Below are 20153 nucleotides of genomic sequence, written 5' to 3'. Positions count from 1 at the left end.
ACCAAATCCTAGAAGAATCCCTGAAGTCTGAAGGAGGTCCATGTTGAACATGAAAAGGAAGTGTGGTAAAATCATGACTAGCCAGAATGCTCAAGCTCAGTTAATCAAATTCTTTGTTTAATCAAGGGTTGGAGTTTTTGTTTCAAGGCCTCTTTCACACAGAAATCAGGCTCTTGAATTTAAGGACTCCAGATTACGAACTCTGGTTTTGTACCATTATATAAAATAAGAGACCAGAGTACTCCTGATCCAGAGATCAGTATAGAGCTTTCCAGTGTCTGGGTAAACAGAAGAATAAAATAAATTAGAAGACAGAACAGATGATCAATTAAATGTTTTCTAATAATTAAGAAGAATATGTCCATTCCAAGAGGAAAATAGTTCTTTATAGAAAACATTCAGCAGAATACGAAATGCAAGTAATTTTATTTTATATAAAAGCAGAGACACAACCTAAGTTTCATCTTAAATGTAGACTACTGTATAGCTCCCTGGAGTCAGCCTCCTTGCCATGCACAGAGGCCCAGTGACAAGCAGAGAGGCTCTCCCCTCACTCCATCACCTTAATTTAAGGAAAGATGGAAAAGTCTAAAGAAGCAAAAAGAAGGTCCAAATGTATGTCAAAAATAAATTCTAGACAACAGGTTTTCCTAAAGTAAAGGCTGGACAGACAATATTTTGAATTCTTGCTGGTCCAAAGCTATATAATCTAAATCAGCGCTCTTGGGTTATTTAATAAATTGAGGACAGTAGACACTTGTACTTGTGTTGACAAAACAACAGTGATACATTATCATCTGAACATCAAATCTCACTGTAGAAGATGGGAGTCATAGGAAGGGTAGAAGAATTGGACTAAATTTATAATTTATACATAGTCTGAAAAGTACCTTTTAACTAAATAATCTCTAGTATCTTTATGGTCTATGGTCATTTTTTCCCTTCTCAGAAAATCCAAATAACAAGCAGAACTATTACAATGAGCAGAACTAATACAATGGAGACTTCTGGTTGGTCAGGTGTTTACTAGATAAAATTTCTCTGCAGGAACTTAATAGCCAAACTTATAATACCATCATTTAGGGTTATCTTAAAGAACTCATTATCACAGACTCCAAATTTATGAAGTGTCAACAAACAGAAGTCATCAAAACAAGAAAAAATTAACTAATGAAGTAAGCTCAGACAAAATTTTTCATTACTCAAACATTCTTCCCTTTTAACAGGAGTCTATATCCCCAAGTCAGGGTGTCAAAGTCTTTCAGAGAGAATCACAGGCAAAGACACTGATAAATTATCTGATAGAATTGTATCTGCTAACAACTAGAAAATAAAAACCTCGAAAAGGCAAGGCTTGGTGGCTCATGCCTGTAATCGCAGCATTTTGGGAGGCTGAGGCAGGAGGATCTCTTGATCCCAGGAGTTCGAGACCAGCCTGAGCAACATAGCGAGACCTTGCCTCTACAAAAAATGAAAAAATTAGCTGGGAGTGGTGGTGCACACCTGTAGTCCCAGCTACTTTGGGAGGCTGAGACAGGAAGATTGCTTGAGCCCAGGAGTTCAAGGCTGCACTGAGCCATGACCATGCTACTGTACTCTACCCTGGGATACAAAGCAAGACCCTGTCACACACACACAGCCTGAAAAAGAAGACACATAGACAGGAATAAAAAAAGAAAAAGAGAAAACTGACAAAGCTTTTTGTATATTTCTTAATGACCCTCTTTACTGCAGAAGCTATTCATTGGCCTAGCCTACAATTTTACTGTAAAAACTGTTCCTCCTCCCAAAAAGGTTAACACTTGATTCTTTCTTGAAATAGCATATTAGTTACTACTATAACCTAACTTGTGTTAACTATAAACTTATTTTCATAATTTTAGTTTCATTTTACCCACTTAAAGTCCCAAAATAAACTTTTATTTACTATGAAATTTTGATTCCCATTTTAAATAGTGATCTATCATCCTGGGATAATAAACACTTCTTGAACTAAATAGTAGTCTAACAAAATATAGTTTCACAAACATTTTACATAAATTTGTGAAGACATATGAATTTAACAAGAAAGTAGGACATTAGCATAATCTTTTAAAGCTACCAGAAATTAACATATATTCTCACAAAATATTCCGTGATATCAGTGAGAGAATAGATGGTCCCGACTTACGATGGTTTGGCTTCGATTTTTTGACTTTACAATGGCATGAAAGCCATATGCGTTCATGAGAAACCATACTTTGAATACCCATAAAATCATTCTGGTTTTCACTTTCACTACAGTATTCAATAAATTACATGAGATATTCAACACCTTACTATAAAATAGGCTTTGTTATATGATTTTACCCAACTATAGGCTAACATAAGTGTTCTGAGCATGTTTAAAGGAGGCTAGGCTAAAGCTATGATGTGTGGTAAGTTGGGTGTAGTAAAGCCTTTTTTTGGAGACAGAGTCTCACTCTGTTGCCTAGGCTGGAGTGCAGTGGCATGATCACGGCTCACTGCAGCCTCAACCTTCTGAGCTCAAGCGAGCCTCCTACATCAGCCTACTGAGTAGCTAGTATTACAGGCACGCACCACCACGCCTGGCTAATTTTTTAAAAAAATTTTTGTATAAACAGGGTCTCGCCATGTTGCCCAGGCTGGTCTCAAACTCCTGGCTCAAGCAATCCTCCTGCCTCGGCTTCCCAAAGTGCTGGGATTACAAGTGTGAGCCACCACGCCCAGCCAAAGCATTTTGTACCTAACAATTTTTTCCACTTATGATAGGTTACTGGGATGTGGCCTCATCACAAGTCAAGGAGCATCTGCACTGGATTACCTTGAACATGGCTCAGACCAAGTGCAGATCCTATTTCAGTTAACAATATTTTTACAGGATTATTTCATTATCTTCACTAAGACTTTTAAACATTAGATCTAGATAATCACTGCCATAATATCAAACGAATATTTCAAGAATAACTAATAAAGGGGATTAATGAGAGCTACATGACAATGAGGGCAATATTATCATGACACTCTGTTTTTTATTATAATTGGCTAAAATTTAAGATAATAAACTGATTGAGAATTAAATGGTTTACACAGGGGTTGAATAGACATCCTCACCTGAATGAGACTATCTATATACACTTCACACTCCAAACAAGTTGTTCACCAAACCTGTACCCTTTTTTTCCATTAAGCAAGACACTACTCCAGCCAGAGGAAAAGGGTAAAGACAAAAAAAAGAGAGTAGTAGTATCTCCCTGGGAGAAATGTAAACAGTAGGTAAGTGGGCCAGACTGGAATGAAAAAGTTTATGAATAATTGGTTATGTCTTTGGGTTCTAGCACAGAAATGTTTTGGAAGTATCCCTCTAGAAGTATGTGTAGGTGGTACGTAGGTGTCATTGACAAGGTGGGGTGGGTGATAAGGCTGCATGCCTCTGAGGGATGGTGAGTGATAACAGTCTGGCAGAGATGAGGGCAGAGCAGATTAATGTTTTGTTGGTTCAATAAAATAAGGGCAGATCAAATGTTTTCCATGTCTAGACTATTCATGAACTCCCGACATCATGTCCAGAAACAGTTTCTCTCACCTCAAAATGATCCAAGTTACATGTCTCCATTCAGGCAATAACTGTTTTCTACTGTGTTTTATTGTTATTTATTTGCAGGTCTTAATTCTCCTAATAGGTCATATGCTTCTTGAAAGTATCCACACCTCAGCTCTTACAGCACTTCACTCAGTGCTCAATGAATTTCAATGGATACACTAGATTTCCACTCTAAAGGTATCATTAACACAGGTAAAAATATATAATTGAAGCTAAGAATTGGTATGCACAAGACAGAGATTATAAAGAACATGGTATTTACTTAAAAAGAAAGTAATGGGGCTGGACAAGGTGGCCCACGCCTGTAATCCCAGCACTTTGGGAGGCCAAGGCAGGCGGATCACTTTGAGCTCAGCAGTTTGAGACCAGCCTGGACAACATGGCGAAACCCTGTCTCTACAAATAAAATACCAAAAAATCAGCTGGGCACGGTGGCGCACACTTGTAATCCCAGCTACTCAGGAGGCTGTGGCTGTAGAACCACTTGAGCCCGGGGAGTGGAGGTTGCAGTGAGCCAAGATTGCGCCACTGCACTCCAGCCTGGGTGACAGTGTGAGACCCTGTCTCAGAAACAAAAAAAGATGGCATACATGGCCTAGATTGTACTTTTTACAAAATTTGATGACAGTTATTATTTTTGGTGGTAACTGATGCTTGCCAATATGCCCTGAAAGATGAATGCACAGCCAGAAGCCTTTACATGCATGCGAAGGTTGTGCTTTGATCTACTGTTGCAACCATTCTTTTTAGGAAATCACCATTTGTCTCTCAGCCACCTGTTGACCCAAAGTCACTGCTCAAAGAGCTCATTTCCAATGGTATCACAGTGGGATGGCCTGGGGCTACTGCTTCCTGCTAGACCACAAATATCCCATTTGAAGCAAGATTTTTTTGTCCCCCCAGAACAAGCAAAAAGTTCTTTTTTACCTTCCACTTTTTACCTTCCCTTTAAGCCTGCCCATACAATGACTGCTAAAGTTCCCAGCTGATATGCATGTGTTTCATGTAACTAGCACATCAGAGATGGATTACATCAAATACTACTGCATCTCTCCTGGAGCAAGCCCCTTTTTGTTATTTAATGTTTGCTAAGTCTCTGAGGTGAGGGTGATGAAACTGTTCATAAATATAGAGGCTGGTGTCTTACATCACTTAGGGTATGTGCGCTGATGAAGGTAAGCTATGACTGCTATTTCCACACTTCTGATTAGATATGAAGATTGATGCTGTGTTGGTACTTCTTACTCCTAGACCACAGTTTTTCAAATAGCAGGCTCTGACTTACTAGTAGTGAAATCAATCTATTTGATGTCACAATAGGCATTTATATGAACAGGAAAGAACAGAAAGTAGAGAGCTTCACATTCATATAATGAAGTTCGTGACATTTTTGCTTCATTTACATATAGTGTTACATATGTGTGCAGACACTAGGTTAGGATATGAAATATATTTCTACTGTGGGTCTCAGTCCAAAAAGTCTGAAAAAAATGTTGTCTAGAGCACCTTAAAGGCCATATCTATTTTTGTTATCAGTTTCTCTATTTGGCTATCTTTGGATGGCCAACGGTCTAGATTTTAAAACTAATGAACTACTGAAATGCATTATTTTAAACTTTCTTGCCCAGCATGGGGTAATTTTACAACTCTGTCTGAAATGGTCTGGATGTGATGAAGGCCCCTAAGCATAGTATTTCTTCTTAAAAAGCTTTTATTCTCTCAATGCATTATTCTAAATATAAAATCAATCCCTCAATATATCCTTGTATTTCTAACTCTGACTAGGAGCTGGAGATCACAGTAACCAATACTGAAATCTTTCACGTAGTACTTTCTATTTGTGTGGACCCACAGAAGTATTTACTTGAAGCCAGTTTTTTTATTTTAATAATATTTAGAAACAGCATAAACGACATGCCTTCTAACCAGCCTTTGGAGCAAGATTTCCAATGCTGATTGCAACCTTAAAATAAAAAGATGAATTTTCTGATATCATGAGATTTGAAAAGATTCACATAAAAGGAACTAAACGTTTGAAAGCAAAGCATAAGAAATAAGCTATATTCACTTTCTAAGACTGTGACTTCAAAATATCAGGAATAGACAGTGTCTGACCAGCTAGATCCCACTTCTTTCACACTCTATGTATAAAAACTTTATACAGAAGGAAAAATACATACATACAGACATATATATATATATATCTACCTTCACTGTCCTTGAATTTCTTGATCGCCACAATTTCATGTGTTTCCTGCAAGGGAAAAGAATCAGAAGGAAAGTCATTCTCCAGTGTTTTTCCGACTGGGGATTCCAATTGCCTGGGGGTATATTCTGGGACAGAGTAGCAAGAAGCCAGAGTGTCAAAAATATATCATCTTCCTCTCCCCCGCCACCCCTCATTTCTTGGTTCCAAAATTCTCTTTCTTATCACCCCACAAACATTGTCAAGGAAGGAAAAGGAGAAAGCGAGAAGGTGTGGAGCAAAGAGCAGATATGGTGACAGAATATGCGTAACTCATAAACCATTAGTGTCAATGTCTTGAGGATACTCAAAAGTGCCAGGATGAGTGGCAGACTGTCATCTGTACTGCCCTCTGAAGTCCAGAGACACATTTTAATTGGCCTTCTAAGACCAAGAAAGGGCCTCTCCAATACACAGTAGTTGCTGGTAGCAGAATGCTAACAAGCATATCTAATTTTCACCAGCTCGTCCCTATTGATGGTCACTGCAAATCCAAAGTGAGATAAACATTCCATCACCAAATACCAGTCATCACCTTCGTCCTGCCCTTATCTCTTCTGAACAGAAGAGATAACAGAATTCTGCTTTAAAAGAAAATATGAAAATCTTTTTTGTTGTTTTTGGTTGGGAGGAAAGAAAACAAGGGCTGGAAAGGAAATGGAAATGCTAAGAACTAAGTACCACTAAACTAAATAATTTTTATCCAATTCTGGTCTATAAAAGGAATAAAAAAGCTTTTGGCAAAATAATTAATACAAATTCTTCAAAGCCAACATGTCATGCAAAAGCCTTCTGAGTGACTCAGGCCTGTTCTTTTTTACTCTAAGTGGGGACACTTTCAGATCAAATCTTTTAATATTTAATAAAACGTTGTCCCTGCATCAAAACAAAAACTTTAAAAGTAAACACAATACCAGGCAAGTGTTATAAATTATGGAGGAAAAAGATACTTCTTAAAGGTACTGTGTTTTTGTTTTTAATGAAGGAAGAGGATTGTAGGGTAGAGACAACTTACTTGTATGTATAGGGTACACCTTATTTATACATTAATGGATCTTCTGACTTAAAGAAACTCCTTCTTCCAGGTATTTTATTATTGGGAAGGAAGAACTGCCAATTTTAAGTAATGCAGGAGATTATCAGCTGGAATATTATCCCACGTAGTACAAAGGTGACTCTTTCATGTATGCTACTCTCCCATAATACATTGATATCATGTTCTTACCCTGCTCCTTTTCAAATGGCTCTAGCTAGCAATCTACCTACAGCATAACTGAAAGGACAGACCATATCAGGAACCTCCTCTTGCTTTTCTCACAGCACAAAGATGTAGCTTCCAGGAATAGAGAAAAACTGCGCACATCTCAAATGAATATTGTTCCAGGTAGTGTTCCATCTTATATTCTACTCTAACTGAAAGACTCCCACATACATTTCTTTCATTGCATCCTAAGCGTTAAAACTTTGTCTGATTTTATAAAAGATCTTAGTTCAAAACTGTCCACTGATATGACTACGAATTTAAATTTGTAACTGGCACATTTATACCACCCTGAATAAATTCATTAGTTATTTTTCTCTGGCATCTCATAAATACAATTTACTGTATAAAGCAGATGGGTAATGGGGGTCAAATAAAATGTTTATTCTTTTATTTATCCTTTCAAGAATACCATGAAAATCCTCTCTCCTCAAAACTCACTTTCTCTGCCTCCCCCGATATGGTTTATGTATTTACTTAAAGAATGAAATCGAACAGATGAAGTTTTCTACATTAAATCAATTCAGTGTTTAGTGGAAAACACATGCAATTAGAGAAGATACTGGAAAGAATTTAACATTTCACATGTATTCAAACTGCTTATAAAAATAATATAAACTCATTACAGAAAATACAAAAAGAATATAAAGGGTACAAAAAGGATATAGAGAAGACATTTACAAAATTAACCCTTGCTAATATTTTGGTATATTTTCTTCCAGTAAATTTTTCTCAAATGGTAGTAGTAATATTGGACATCTTATTGTATGTTGTTTTTATTTCGCTTGTATTATGTAAGCAACGTTTCAAGCTGTTATTTTTAAAACCACCATTTTTCATGGATGGCTATTTAACAAGTCTATTAATGAACATACTTCAACATCTACATCTTTATTTCCACAGAGTAAATTCTATAAGTGACATAATTGGTTCAAAGGGTATGAATGTTAAAGGCTCCCAATATATAATGACAAACTGACATCCAAAAAAAGTCATGTCACAGTTCCCTTCAGCAGTGTATAAGAATATTCACTCTACACCCATTGCCAAAGCAAAATAAAATCATTTTAAAAAACCTCTCTGGCATTCAATGAGATTAGAGAAGTTTTCTTCTAATAAGTGAAATCCGGTCCACTAGGGTTAATATTTTCTTGTTGATTCAGGGATGTTGCCAAATTCTGTTACAAATCTTTTCCTCAGGTTGTTGTGATCACTAGAGTTTTGTTGTTGTTGAATATAAATTATTACATAGTCAAGTTTACTGATATAGGCCTTTGTAATTATGTCCATTACTTTTGTGCTCAAAGTCCTTACTTCGCCTGAGCATGGTTAATATTCATCTGCATTTATGTATCTTGATATTTTAATTATTTCTTTCCTTAAATCTTTATTCACTTGTAATTTATTTTAATATATGACATGGTGAGGGAATCCAGATTTAATATAATTTCTAAACACTAATCCAATTTTCCCAATACCCTTTACCAGAAATTTTTAGTTGTTACATCTTAGCATCCTTACATATAGATACTAGATGTGCTTTCAGAGATTTCTAGTGGACTCTAGCCTAGTCTAGTATAGGCTACTGATCTGTTCTTATGTCAGAACCAGTTTTTAAAGTATTGTGACCTTAAACTGTTTTAAATTAATCTGAGGTTATTGACACTGATTCTTCTTATACCATTTTGTTAAATATATTTATTTTTGAGAGCAGGGTTTGACTGTTGAATTTAATTTGTAATTATAGATACATGAGCTACAATATTTTATTTTTTTTTTTTACATATTCAGTTCCCTTCACTGTTTACCACCAGTCCTTTTCTTGTATGGTTTATATATATTTGAGTGATTGATTTGCATTCATGTTTTGCTCAGCCAGAGTACATCTTTGAAAGGTTTTCTGACAAAGTGTCCTATTTTTCAAGTCTTTGCATTTTTGAACATCTTCACGTATACATGGCAACTTGATAGGCACAGAATTCTTGGGAAGGCAACCTTTTATTCTTCAGAGTCACTGGAAGCTTAAGTACACCATAAAGCCCTGGAAAATGCCATTCACATCACAGACACCAGAGTCTGTATGCTTATTAAAGCAACTTAATGCAGATAGGAATAAAGTGTCTTCTTGTAACAAAATCTATATACTAAGATATTTTTCCAAGAAGAAGAAAATTAAGGGTCTAAAAAGAAGGGCTGCCATTTTCTAACATAAAAATTATAATACTATCACATAAGGCATCAAATGGGGAACAATGACCTGACAGTCTCTGGTATTTGTAGTAGAAAAGAAGTATGAGGCCTATTTGGATTTTGTTCCAATATAGATCACTTCTTTTTTTCTGCCTAAATACTGTTAGGACTTTTCCTTTTCTTTGAAATAAAAATTTTAAATTATTCGGAATATATCTAGAGGAGTGTGTGTGTGTGTGTGTGTGTGTGTGTGTGTATTTTTTGAATCAATAATACCTGGAAATCAATGAAATTAGAAAAGTCTTCTTTTACACTGTTGGTGGGACTGTAAACTAGTTCAACCATTGTGGAAGTCAGTGTGCCGATTCCTCAGGGATCTAGAACTAGAAATACCATTTGACCCAGCCATCCCATTACTGGGTATATACCCAAAGGATTATAAATCATGCTGCTATAAAGACACATGCACACGTATGTTTATTGTGGCACTATTCACAATAGCAAAGACTTGGAACCAACCCAAATGTCCAACAATGATAGACTGGATTAAGAAAATGTGGCACATATACACCATGGAATACTATGCAGCCATAAAAAAGGATGAGTTCATGTCCTTTGTAGGGACATGGATGAAATTGGAAATCATCATTCTCAGTAAACTATCGCAAGGACAAAAAACCAAACACCACATGTTCTCACTCATAGGTGGGAATTGAACAATGAGAACACATGGACACCGGAAGGGGAACATCACACTATGGGGACTGTTGTGGGGTGGGGGGAGGGGGGGGATAGCATTGGGAGATATACCTAATGTTAGATGATGAGTTAATGGGTGCAGCGCACCAGCATGGCACATGTATACATATGTAACTAACCTGTACTTTGTGCACATGTACCCTAAAACTTAAAGTATAATAATAATAAAATAAAATTTAAAAAAAAGAAAAGTCTTCTTATAGCAACCTTAAATGTTGTTTCTACTCCTATTTTTCTATTATTTTCCACCACAAACCTTACAACTTTTAGGTTGGATCTTTCATAATTGCTTAGTATGTTTTGTACTAAGTTTTTGTACTTAGTATGCAAAGTTCACAATTGCATCATCAGCACCTAGAATAGCAGGCACATAGTAGGTGTTCAATAAACATTTAGTAAACGAACATTAATGAGTTCAAAAGTGCTAAACAATTTTGTTTTATCCATTTTAGGCTTCTTTCACTTGTCCTTATCTCAGCCAACTTCTGCATTTTTTGCCTTGTTTTAGCTTATTCACTCTCTGTAGAGGTCATATCTTCCTGGCTTTCTTTTGGGAGACTAAGCAGATGTCTTAACTTTATTGGTTTGTTAGAAAAGGTCATTTTCAGAACCATGTGTTGCTTGTAAATCTTCACAGCCATGTTTTCTCTTCCCAGATCTTTTCAGTGTTTTCTCTGCTCCACCCTTTAAAACTCATCCTTACGGCCGGGTGCGGTGGCTCATGCCTGTAATCCCAGCACTCTGGGAGGCCGAGGTGGGCGGATCACGAGGTCAGGAGTTCAAGACCAGCCTGGCCAACATGGTGAAACCCCCATCTCCACTACAAATACAAAAATTAGCCAGGCATGGTGGCGCGTGCCTGTAATCCCAGCTACTTGGGAGGCTGAGGCAGGATAATCACTTAAGCTGGGGAGGCGGAGGTTGCAGTGAGCCAAGACCACGCCACTGTACTCCAGCCTGGTGACAGAGCGAGACTCCATCTCCCAAAAAACAAAACAAAACAAAACAAGAAACCTCATCCTTACTAAGATGGAAAGAGATCCACCAGGGCTGGCATTTGGCCTCAACTTGAACTTCAAATATGAACTGATGCACCCCAGCCCGATTTTAGAACCTGGCTCGCTAGCACACATCCTTCTCATTGGGGTTGGCTGGTCTGAGGCTAAACTGCCTGGGCAGGGTTCTCTGAATAAGCCAGAAGAGCACATGCCATTTATAGCTGTTTACCTTGTGGCATTCTGTAGACCACATTTCCAAGCATAGCCTGTTCCCTTCCGTTTACCTTCACCACACTTTGCCACGGGGACTCCGAATCCTAGGATGGTACATGCCTTTTCCAATCCTTCTTTGCTTCTTCCCTTACTATATTTAGGACATTTTAGTCTCTGCAAAGATCTGGAAATGCAGATGTTAATGCAGGCTAGTAGGGGAGTGAGAACTCCAGCTCCAGCAGTGTCAGATTATAGTTAACCTCAGTGAGATGGTTGCTTATTTTTCAGTTCCTGGGAGCATGGGTCCAAGGCATTTCCTACTCCCTTTGGATATCTGGCCTGATTTGGGTTCACAAAGTAGGATGAACAGCATGATGTTCAAGACTATGTTTTCAACCCAGTCCTGCTAATAAAATTAATTCTCCCTGGACTTTGCTAGCAATCTTCGATGTTTAGTTTCTTAATCTGCAGAACTTCATGGGTATTTAACATCTTCATGGGTATTTAATGGAGAGGTAGGAAGTAACACGCCAAGCTTTATTACTTATTCTACCACCACCCTGAGATGCTATATATAATAAAGGTGTAGACAAAGAGAAAAACATACAAAAAATAACTCTGAAAAACTTGTTTTGAATTTAATTTATTCATAAAAGCATACCATTGCCCCCACAACGTCTGCAACAGAATGTCACCAGCTGTAGTTAGCAAGATAGGCATAGTTTGCTACTTGTTTCAGTGTCTTTATTTAAAATATGAGGTATTTAAAAGCCGACATCTTAAGCAATAAACTAAGAATGTGATCAAATATATCAGTAATCTATTAATGATAATTCCATGCCTCACCCTTAATTCTACTTTAAAATTGGAATTCTATTATGTACTTTGGAACACAAACAGAAAGACTAGGTAACTTTAGATAAAGGTTCCTGAATTGTACTACTGTCTCCATGAGTAAACAAACTATATCAAGGCATTTCACATTTCCCAGAACAAATTTCCCCAGCTGGAAAAAAAAATCAGAAAGAGAATAAAAAATAAATGTTATGAGTACTAACAAATACAAATATCTGGAGAGCCTATAGTTCCTTCAATATTCTCAAGATCTCTACCCCATAAAAATCAAGCCTCAATCACTAGAGAATCATACTGGACAGAGACTTATAACCATCAACTCACTTGCGTTGCTGACTGTCTAAAGCTTTGGGTCATTGTTTTATTCCCAGTATTAATTGTCCCTTACTTAAGATTCTGGCAAAGCAACTAATTGGTATTAACAGCCATACAATTTACTAAGTTATTTTAAAATGCAGTTATATAACTTAATTATGCTCTGGAACAGTGAATTCTTTAAACTGATCATATACTGTATAAGGAAGTAGCAAGAGTCATTATTTTTCAAATGTTTTGCTAAGTTAAAATATCCAACAGGTATCATGAAACAGAACAGAATAAAATACTCTTTTATTCTACTATTCACGGATTAAGCCATTTCAAAAGGTTATAACAGTTATTCCTCAGTATCTACGAGGATATAGAGGGGGCCACTGGTTCCAGGATCCTCGAGGATACCAAAATCCATGGATGCTCATCCCTGACATAAAATGGCACAGTATTTGCATATAACCTATGCACATTCACCTATATACTTTAAATTATCTTTTGATTACTTATACTACCTAGTACAATGTAAATGCCATGCAAATAAATAGTTGTAATACTGTGTTATTTTTTATTTGTATTTTTTATTGTTGTATTTTTTAGTTGTTTTTGTTTGTTTTGCTGAATATTTTCGATCCTCAGATGGTTGAATTCATCGATGTGGCACCTGCTGATACGGAGGGCCATCTATAGTCTACAATTCATTTTCTAATTACTCTCTGAGGAAGTGCTTTCTTGGGAGAAATTCTTTATTTCATCATCCAAATAGCAGGAAATATAACTTGATAACTAAAGTATTTTAAATATTTCTGTTCATGTTTTATTTGCAAATATCCTGTCTGCTCCCTGAGCATAAGTAAAACCCTACAAACACAGAAACTACTACTTTATCGCTTCTCAGCCTTTTGGCTAAGATCAAGTGAAACTAGTACTTTTTTTTTTTTTTGAGACGGAGTCTCGCTCTCTTTCCTAGGCTGGAGTGCAGTGGCGTGGTCTCGGCTTACTTCAACCTCTGCCTCCCAGATTCAAGCGATTCTCCTGCCTCAGTCTTCTGAGTAGTTAGGATTGTAGGCACGCGCCACCACGCCCAGCTAATTTCTGTATTTTTAGTAGAGACAGGGTTTCGCCACGTTGGCCAGGCTGGGAAACTACTACTTTATAGACCAGTATGGTCCCAGAAAAAGTAAGCTTCATTTTAAGTTATTATTTTTAAGTACTCTTGTACCAAGCCCCACCCTAAGTGCTTCCCATGCATTATCTCACTTAATTCTCAAATCATCATTCTGAGGAGATCTCATGCTCATTTTACAGATGAGGATACTGAGTTTTAATGAAGCTCCATAATTTGTCCCATGATCACACAGCTAAGACGTAGCAGAGCTGAGATTTTAAACCCAGGAAGACTGATTCTGAATGCCATTTCTCAACCATAATCATGCTATACTGTCTTTGCAAGCCATGTGTATGTAAATTTTGTTGTAGAAAATGATTCTGAAACACACACACACACACACACACACACACACACACACACACACATCACTGAAGAGAAATGTTAGCACCAATGAACATTTCAAAATAGTTTTCTAATAATATGTTATAATATTTATACACTGGAAAGTACAGGCAAGTATTTCATTACTTCCATCTTTATCTTTTTTACTGTGTAGAAACCTTCTAAAATAACTTAGTCCAAAAGTATTTATTTTTACATTATAAGTAAAATTATAAAATGGGAGGAAATTCAAGCACAGGATACATTCTATAGCAGGTCAGAGCTAATATGCATTTGCCAAGTACTATAGAAATATAAAATACCATCCATGATATTCAGTGATAAAAGCTAGATTTCTCCAGGAAATTCCTTAGAGATCTTGACTTACATTATTTATTATTTGAAAACTACCATAGTCTGTCAATACTAAAAGTTAGATTTACTGGTAAATTTCAGTACTTCAGACCAAATCACACACACACAAAATCTATACCAAAGAAAAAGAGCGTTTCAATCAGTCAACTAACAAATGTTTATTGGACCTCTGCTTTATGTAAGGTTTTCTTTTGTATCCTGTGTTTGACATGAGTGAGTAAATGAAGCTGTCTTATATACATAGAAGTTTACAACCTGGTATGTAATAACCCATGACAGTAAGTTAAAAATGCATGACAAAAGCTAAAAAGTATAACAAGTGTTATATGATATGCCACAGGAGTTCAAAAAAGATCATGCAAATATACAGAAAAAATGTATATCCCCTTCAGATTTAACAGTTGATAATATTTTGGCTTATTTGCTGTGGATCTCCCGCCTTTTGAAATGTAAAATGCCAAAAATAAAACTTCATTCATTCCCATTCCCTCTACCCAGAGGTAATTTCTATCCTGAAGTTGATAGTATCATCCCCACACATTTTTATCACTACAAATGAATTTGCCCATAAATTGTATTGTTTTGTGCACTAAAAATCATGTAACTAGCATATGGTATTGCATGTATCTTTTTTCAACCACTTAAAAAAATACAATCTGTATCTGAGATTAAAAACTAAATCTAGTTCAATAGTTCTCCCTTGGTGGGTGACTGTACCCCACCCAAGACATCTGGGGACACTTTCGGTTGTCACATAGGCTGGGGGCGCTACTGGGATCGAGTGAGTAGAGACCAAGAGTGCCGCTAAACATCCTACAATGCACGGGACAGTCCCTACAACAGTCCTAGCCCCAAATGTCAAAAGTGCTAAGGGTAAGAAACTCTGCTCGAGTTTATTCATTTTAACCATTTTGTGGTATTTCCCTATAAACATTCCCCCTTAAAAATGTGAGAATGCCATGGCACGTGTATACCTATGTAACAAACCTACACGTTCTGCACATGTACCCCAGAACTTAAAGTAGGATAATAAAAAAAAAATTTGAGAATGATCACTTGTTGAGGAGATCAGGTAAAGCTTTACTGAAAAGATTAATATGCTATGAAAGAAAATTTTAATTGAAAAAGAGAAGATTAAAAGATCCATTCTCCAAAAATTATTAAAATTATCACAATACTACAATGTCTACATTCATTTTTATAAAACAATGATTAGTTTTATAACAACTTTTGTAATACGGCTCCATTAAAATATTATACCGTGAAATGGCCGGGCGCAGTGGCTCATGCCTGTAATCCCAGCACTTTGGGAGGCCGAAGCGGACGGATCACCTGAGGTCAGGAGTTCGAGACCAGCCTGGCCAACATGGCAAAACCTCATCTCTACTAAAAATACAAAAATTAGCCCGGCGTGGTGGTGAGGGCCTGTAATCCCAGCTACTTGGGAGGCTGAGGCAGAAGAATTACTTGAACCCACAAGGCGGAGGTTGCAGTGAGCTGAGATCACGCCACTGTACTCCAGCCTGGGCGACAGAGTGAGACTCCGTCTCAAAAAAAAAAAAAAAAAAAAAAAAAAAGACAGTGAAATATACCAAAAGGTATACTGAAAACATATCCTTTTTTTTTTTTTTTTCCTAAAAATTTCAGGAATGGTTTTCATTAGGCCAAAAACAATTTAGCAGAGTCCCACCAAGTCTATACCAATACCTGGCACAATGAGAACACTTGGACACAGGGAGGGGAACATCACACACCGGGGCCTATCATGGGATGGGGGTAGGGGGGAGGGATAGCATTAGGAGATATACCTAATGTAAATGACGAGTTAATGGGTACAGCACATCAACATGGCACATGTATACATATGTAACAAACCCGCACGTTGTGCACATGTACCCTAGAACTTAAAGTATAATTTAAAAAAATATATATATATATATATTAAAATACCTGGCAAAACTGCCTATTAAGGTTGACATGATGGAGCTATTATTACAGGAAACATTGATGTAAACTCTAACCTGCTCAAAATTAGAATTAAATGGTACGCTAAGAGTACTCTAAGAAAACTCTTATAATTTAGAAAGGATTACAAGAAAAACTGTATATTTACTTCATGTACCGTCTCTAAAAAGAGGACAGTCTTATGAAAATACTAATACTTTATCAAGAACATGAGACAGCAGGTAGCCAAAAAGGAAGACGTGGGAAGTGGGATCTCACAAAGAGACTTTGTACAGATAATGACTGCCTTCCAGGCGGATCACTTGAGGTCAGGAGTTCAAGAACAGCCTGGCCAACATGGTAAAACCCCATCTCTACTAAAAATACAAAAAAATTAGCCCGGTGTGGTAGCACACGCCTGTAGTCCCAGCTACTCGGGAGGCTGAGACATGAGAATCGCTTGAATCCAGGAGGCAGAGGTTGCAGTGAGCCAAGATCACGCCACCGCACTCCAGCCACTGGGCAGACAGAGTGAGACTCTGTCTCCAAACACACACACACACACACACACACACACACACACACACACACACACAAAACTGCCTTCAAGCCAAGTCAGTGATAAATTTCCAACACAACAACTCTGTTTTCTCATTATTTCCAATAAGACATAAAATCTCTTCTACCATCTCTGGGCTGGATCTGCCCTCCATGAATCTTTTATTGAGATGTAAAATGAGAACGTATGAGTGTAAAATATTCAGACAGAATGCCTAACCATTCCCGCATCTTCCCCTACAAAAACCTGGGCCTGTCTTCTGTCCCATATATCTCAGTGAACACTAGCCAGAAATTTGAGATCACCGTTGACATCTCCCTTGTCTGCACCATCAAATCCATCCAGTCTATCACTAAGTGCTGTTGGGTTTTGCCTCCTACATTGTTTTCAAATGGATCCACTGTCCTGTACCTGAATGCTCCTCCTACCCCTGGTCAAGCCTTTGGCACTTTCACCTTGAGTACTGCCACAGCCCTTCTGATATGTTCGTCCCCTCAGCAACCAGGTTCTTCCTTGGGAAAGGAAATCTGATTTCAAGCTCCACCATTCCCCTTAAAATTCTCCCAAACTCCACTAACCTGACAACTCTGTCGCAGCTGCTCCACATGGCAGGCCAGGCAGCTCTTCCACCTCCTCTCCCTAGGTCTCCCTTGCTTGCTGAGTCACGTCTCTCCTTGCCATGTTCTCTACTGCCTTAGGGTCTATTCCCTTTGTTCTTGCAAGCTTTGCCCTCAACCCTTACCCACTCAACCCTCTCTCATCCCCCAGATCCCGGCTCAATCAATCCTCACTTCCTCAGAGGAGTCTTCCCACGGCTCCTTGATGAGATCTGAAGGCCCTGTGGTGTTCTCTCAGCAAGCGCCTCTTCTTTATAACTTGCATTAAAGTTCCACCTTTACAGATTTACATGATCACTTGATCAAGGTCTGACTCTACCACTAGACTGCAAGCTTGTAGTTGAGAAATAAATGCAACTGGTCCAAAATGTGCTCAGCAAAAAAGGAGAGGAGCTAGTCCAAACATCTTACTGTATTGTGTCGCCAATGTAAAACATATATCCTGTTGGCCTGGCTCATTCTTCTCTTTGGATATCAGTTACTAATTCTACCATAGCCTAACACTTTTTCCTACCATAATTTCAAAAAGAAAAAGACATTCCTTGGTATATAAGGAAAAACCAACCAGCCAAGAACACAGAATGCAAATATATACATTTTGGGGTTTTTTTTTCTTCTTTTTTTTTTTTTTTTTTTTTTTTTTTTTTTTTTTTTTGAGACGGAGTCTCACTCTGTTGCCCAGGCTGGAGTGCAATGGCACAATCTCGGCTCACTGCAACCTCCGCGTCCCAGGTTCAAGCAATTCTCTTGCCTCAGCCTCCTGAGTAGCTGAGATTACAGGCACACGCCACCATGCCCGGCTAATTTTTGTATTTTCAGTAGAGACAGGGTTTCACCATGTTGGCCAGGCTTGTCTCAAACTCCTGACCTTGTGATCCACCCGCCTCGGCCTCCCAAAGTGCTGGGATTACAGTCGTAAGCTGGTCACATTTCGCCTGGCCACATTTCGCCTGGCCACGTTTCGGTTTTTTTAAGGACAGATTCCCTAGGAGACATATTAGATCAGTTTTTCTATGCTTTAGAAAGTTTCGGAAGGGTGTAGTGGCTCACGCCTATAATCTCAGCACTTTTGGAGGCCGAGGCGGGCAAATCACTTGAGCCCAGGAGTTCGATACTAGCCTGGGCAACATGTTGAAACCCTGTTTCTGCACACACACACACTACAAAAGATTAGCTGGGTGTGGTGGTGCACACCTACAGTCCCAGCTACCTGGGAGGCTGAGGTAGGAGGATCCTTTGGGCCAGGAAGGTTGAGGCTGCAGTGAGCCGAGACTCTGCAACTGTGCTCCAGCCTGAGCAACATAGTGAGACTCTGTCTGAAATAATAATAATAATAAAAATAATAATAATAATAATAATAATAATGATGATGATGTCAAGAATGATGATGTCAAGGTATCTAGTAAGGCTATGAGACTTGGGGCCACCTTGGATGGCTGATATTTGAGTGCCACAAATGTGAGAACAAAACCACATTAAAAGCCTTGGATCACTTAATTGATAAATGCAAACAAACCCACATATCCACAAATCCTTTTTAAGTACTTGTAATATGCTCCATTGTAACTATTATACTCAGTATCAGCCTGAAGGGACGCTGGCTGATAATGCCAAAGAATGAACTAAGAGGGCTAGTTTACACAGAACTATACACTAAAAATGGGTACATCTTATTGTATATAAGTGGGTAATTCAAGATGAATCACTTAAAAATAATTTACCTCATAGTTCCAGGACTAATATAAATTTACTACCCTGTGTTCATATTATAGATTTGGTAATTAATAAAATGTTCAAAGAGTAAAATATAGTTATCAAAATGAAAAATGAGACATTCAGAGAACAATTTTCCTTAATCCCTCTGGCAGAAAATACCAACAATTTTCAATGGAAAGAGAGAAAGGTGAACTTTCAAAACAATCTAGCTCCATACTTATAGATCATATAAAATTTGAGATGCATCTCATTTTTATTTAAAACCCACATCTTCAAACATTATATGTAGATACCCTCAAACCACCTTGTCTACACCAAATTCACACCAAATTGTCTGCAAATGAATGAGAATTTTGAAGACCACATGGCAGTGATGCCTGTCAGACAGCCTTTCAGTTTAGTATTAACCATCACGTCTATACTGCAGTTATTGTGCAATTGTGTTACTATTTCATTTTGTCCTTATTTTATAATAATGAGGAGACAAGAAAATGAATATTTCACTTCTAGTGATCAAGTAACTGAGACCAAGATGGCATTAGGCATGCCAACTGCAGGCAATCTAAACCTCAGATAATCATTGGACTTAAAAGCTATGTTCCACTGTGAATGAAGAATACAAAATTTAAATTTAAATGCAGGAAATATATCCTCAAAGACTATCTTGCTGTGGCAGGAACGGTAATTTATAGCTCACTAAATTTAACCTGTGCCAAGAAAATGTAGCTTTTAAATTTTCTGTAACTGTTTTAACCTTGCTTTTCAAGCCCCCACACTTGACTTTAACTTGCATTATATGGTAGCGCAGTCCCTTCTGGTTTATAGTCTTGTTCACGTAAATGCTAAGTTTTTCCATTTTCTCCCTGCTTCTACCAAGATGGCAGCTGTGGGTATGGATGTGGGTGGGGTTACAGAACTTCACTGTAGTAAGGTAGAGGTTCTCAGGTCTCCAAGACAAGGTTCCTTATAGGCGTGGACCCCAGACACTGGCCTGAGGCTGCTGTTGGAGCTCAAGG

General features: G+C 37.8%; 1 protein-coding gene across 4 annotated transcripts in view; it reads right to left on the bottom strand.

Annotated features, from left to right (window-relative positions):
* Positions 1 to 20153, bottom strand: part of CDKL5 (cyclin dependent kinase like 5) — a 227464-nt gene that overhangs the window by 83474 nt on the left and 123837 nt on the right. For all 4 annotated transcript variants that reach the window (XM_054471950.2, XM_054471949.1, XM_054471952.1 and 1 more), the window contains one exon: positions 5813 to 5858. In XM_054471950.2, the coding sequence (XP_054327925.1) occupies positions 5813 to 5858 (46 nt within the window). The remainder of the gene's footprint in view (positions 1 to 5812; positions 5859 to 20153) is intronic.

This window comes from Pongo pygmaeus, chromosome X, assembly GCF_028885625.2.
Source record: "Pongo pygmaeus isolate AG05252 chromosome X, NHGRI_mPonPyg2-v2.0_pri, whole genome shotgun sequence".
NCBI lineage: Eukaryota > Metazoa > Chordata > Mammalia > Primates > Hominidae > Pongo > Pongo pygmaeus.
Note: the sequence above shows the minus strand (reverse complement) of the source record. Positions and strands in the feature narration are given on the sequence as shown.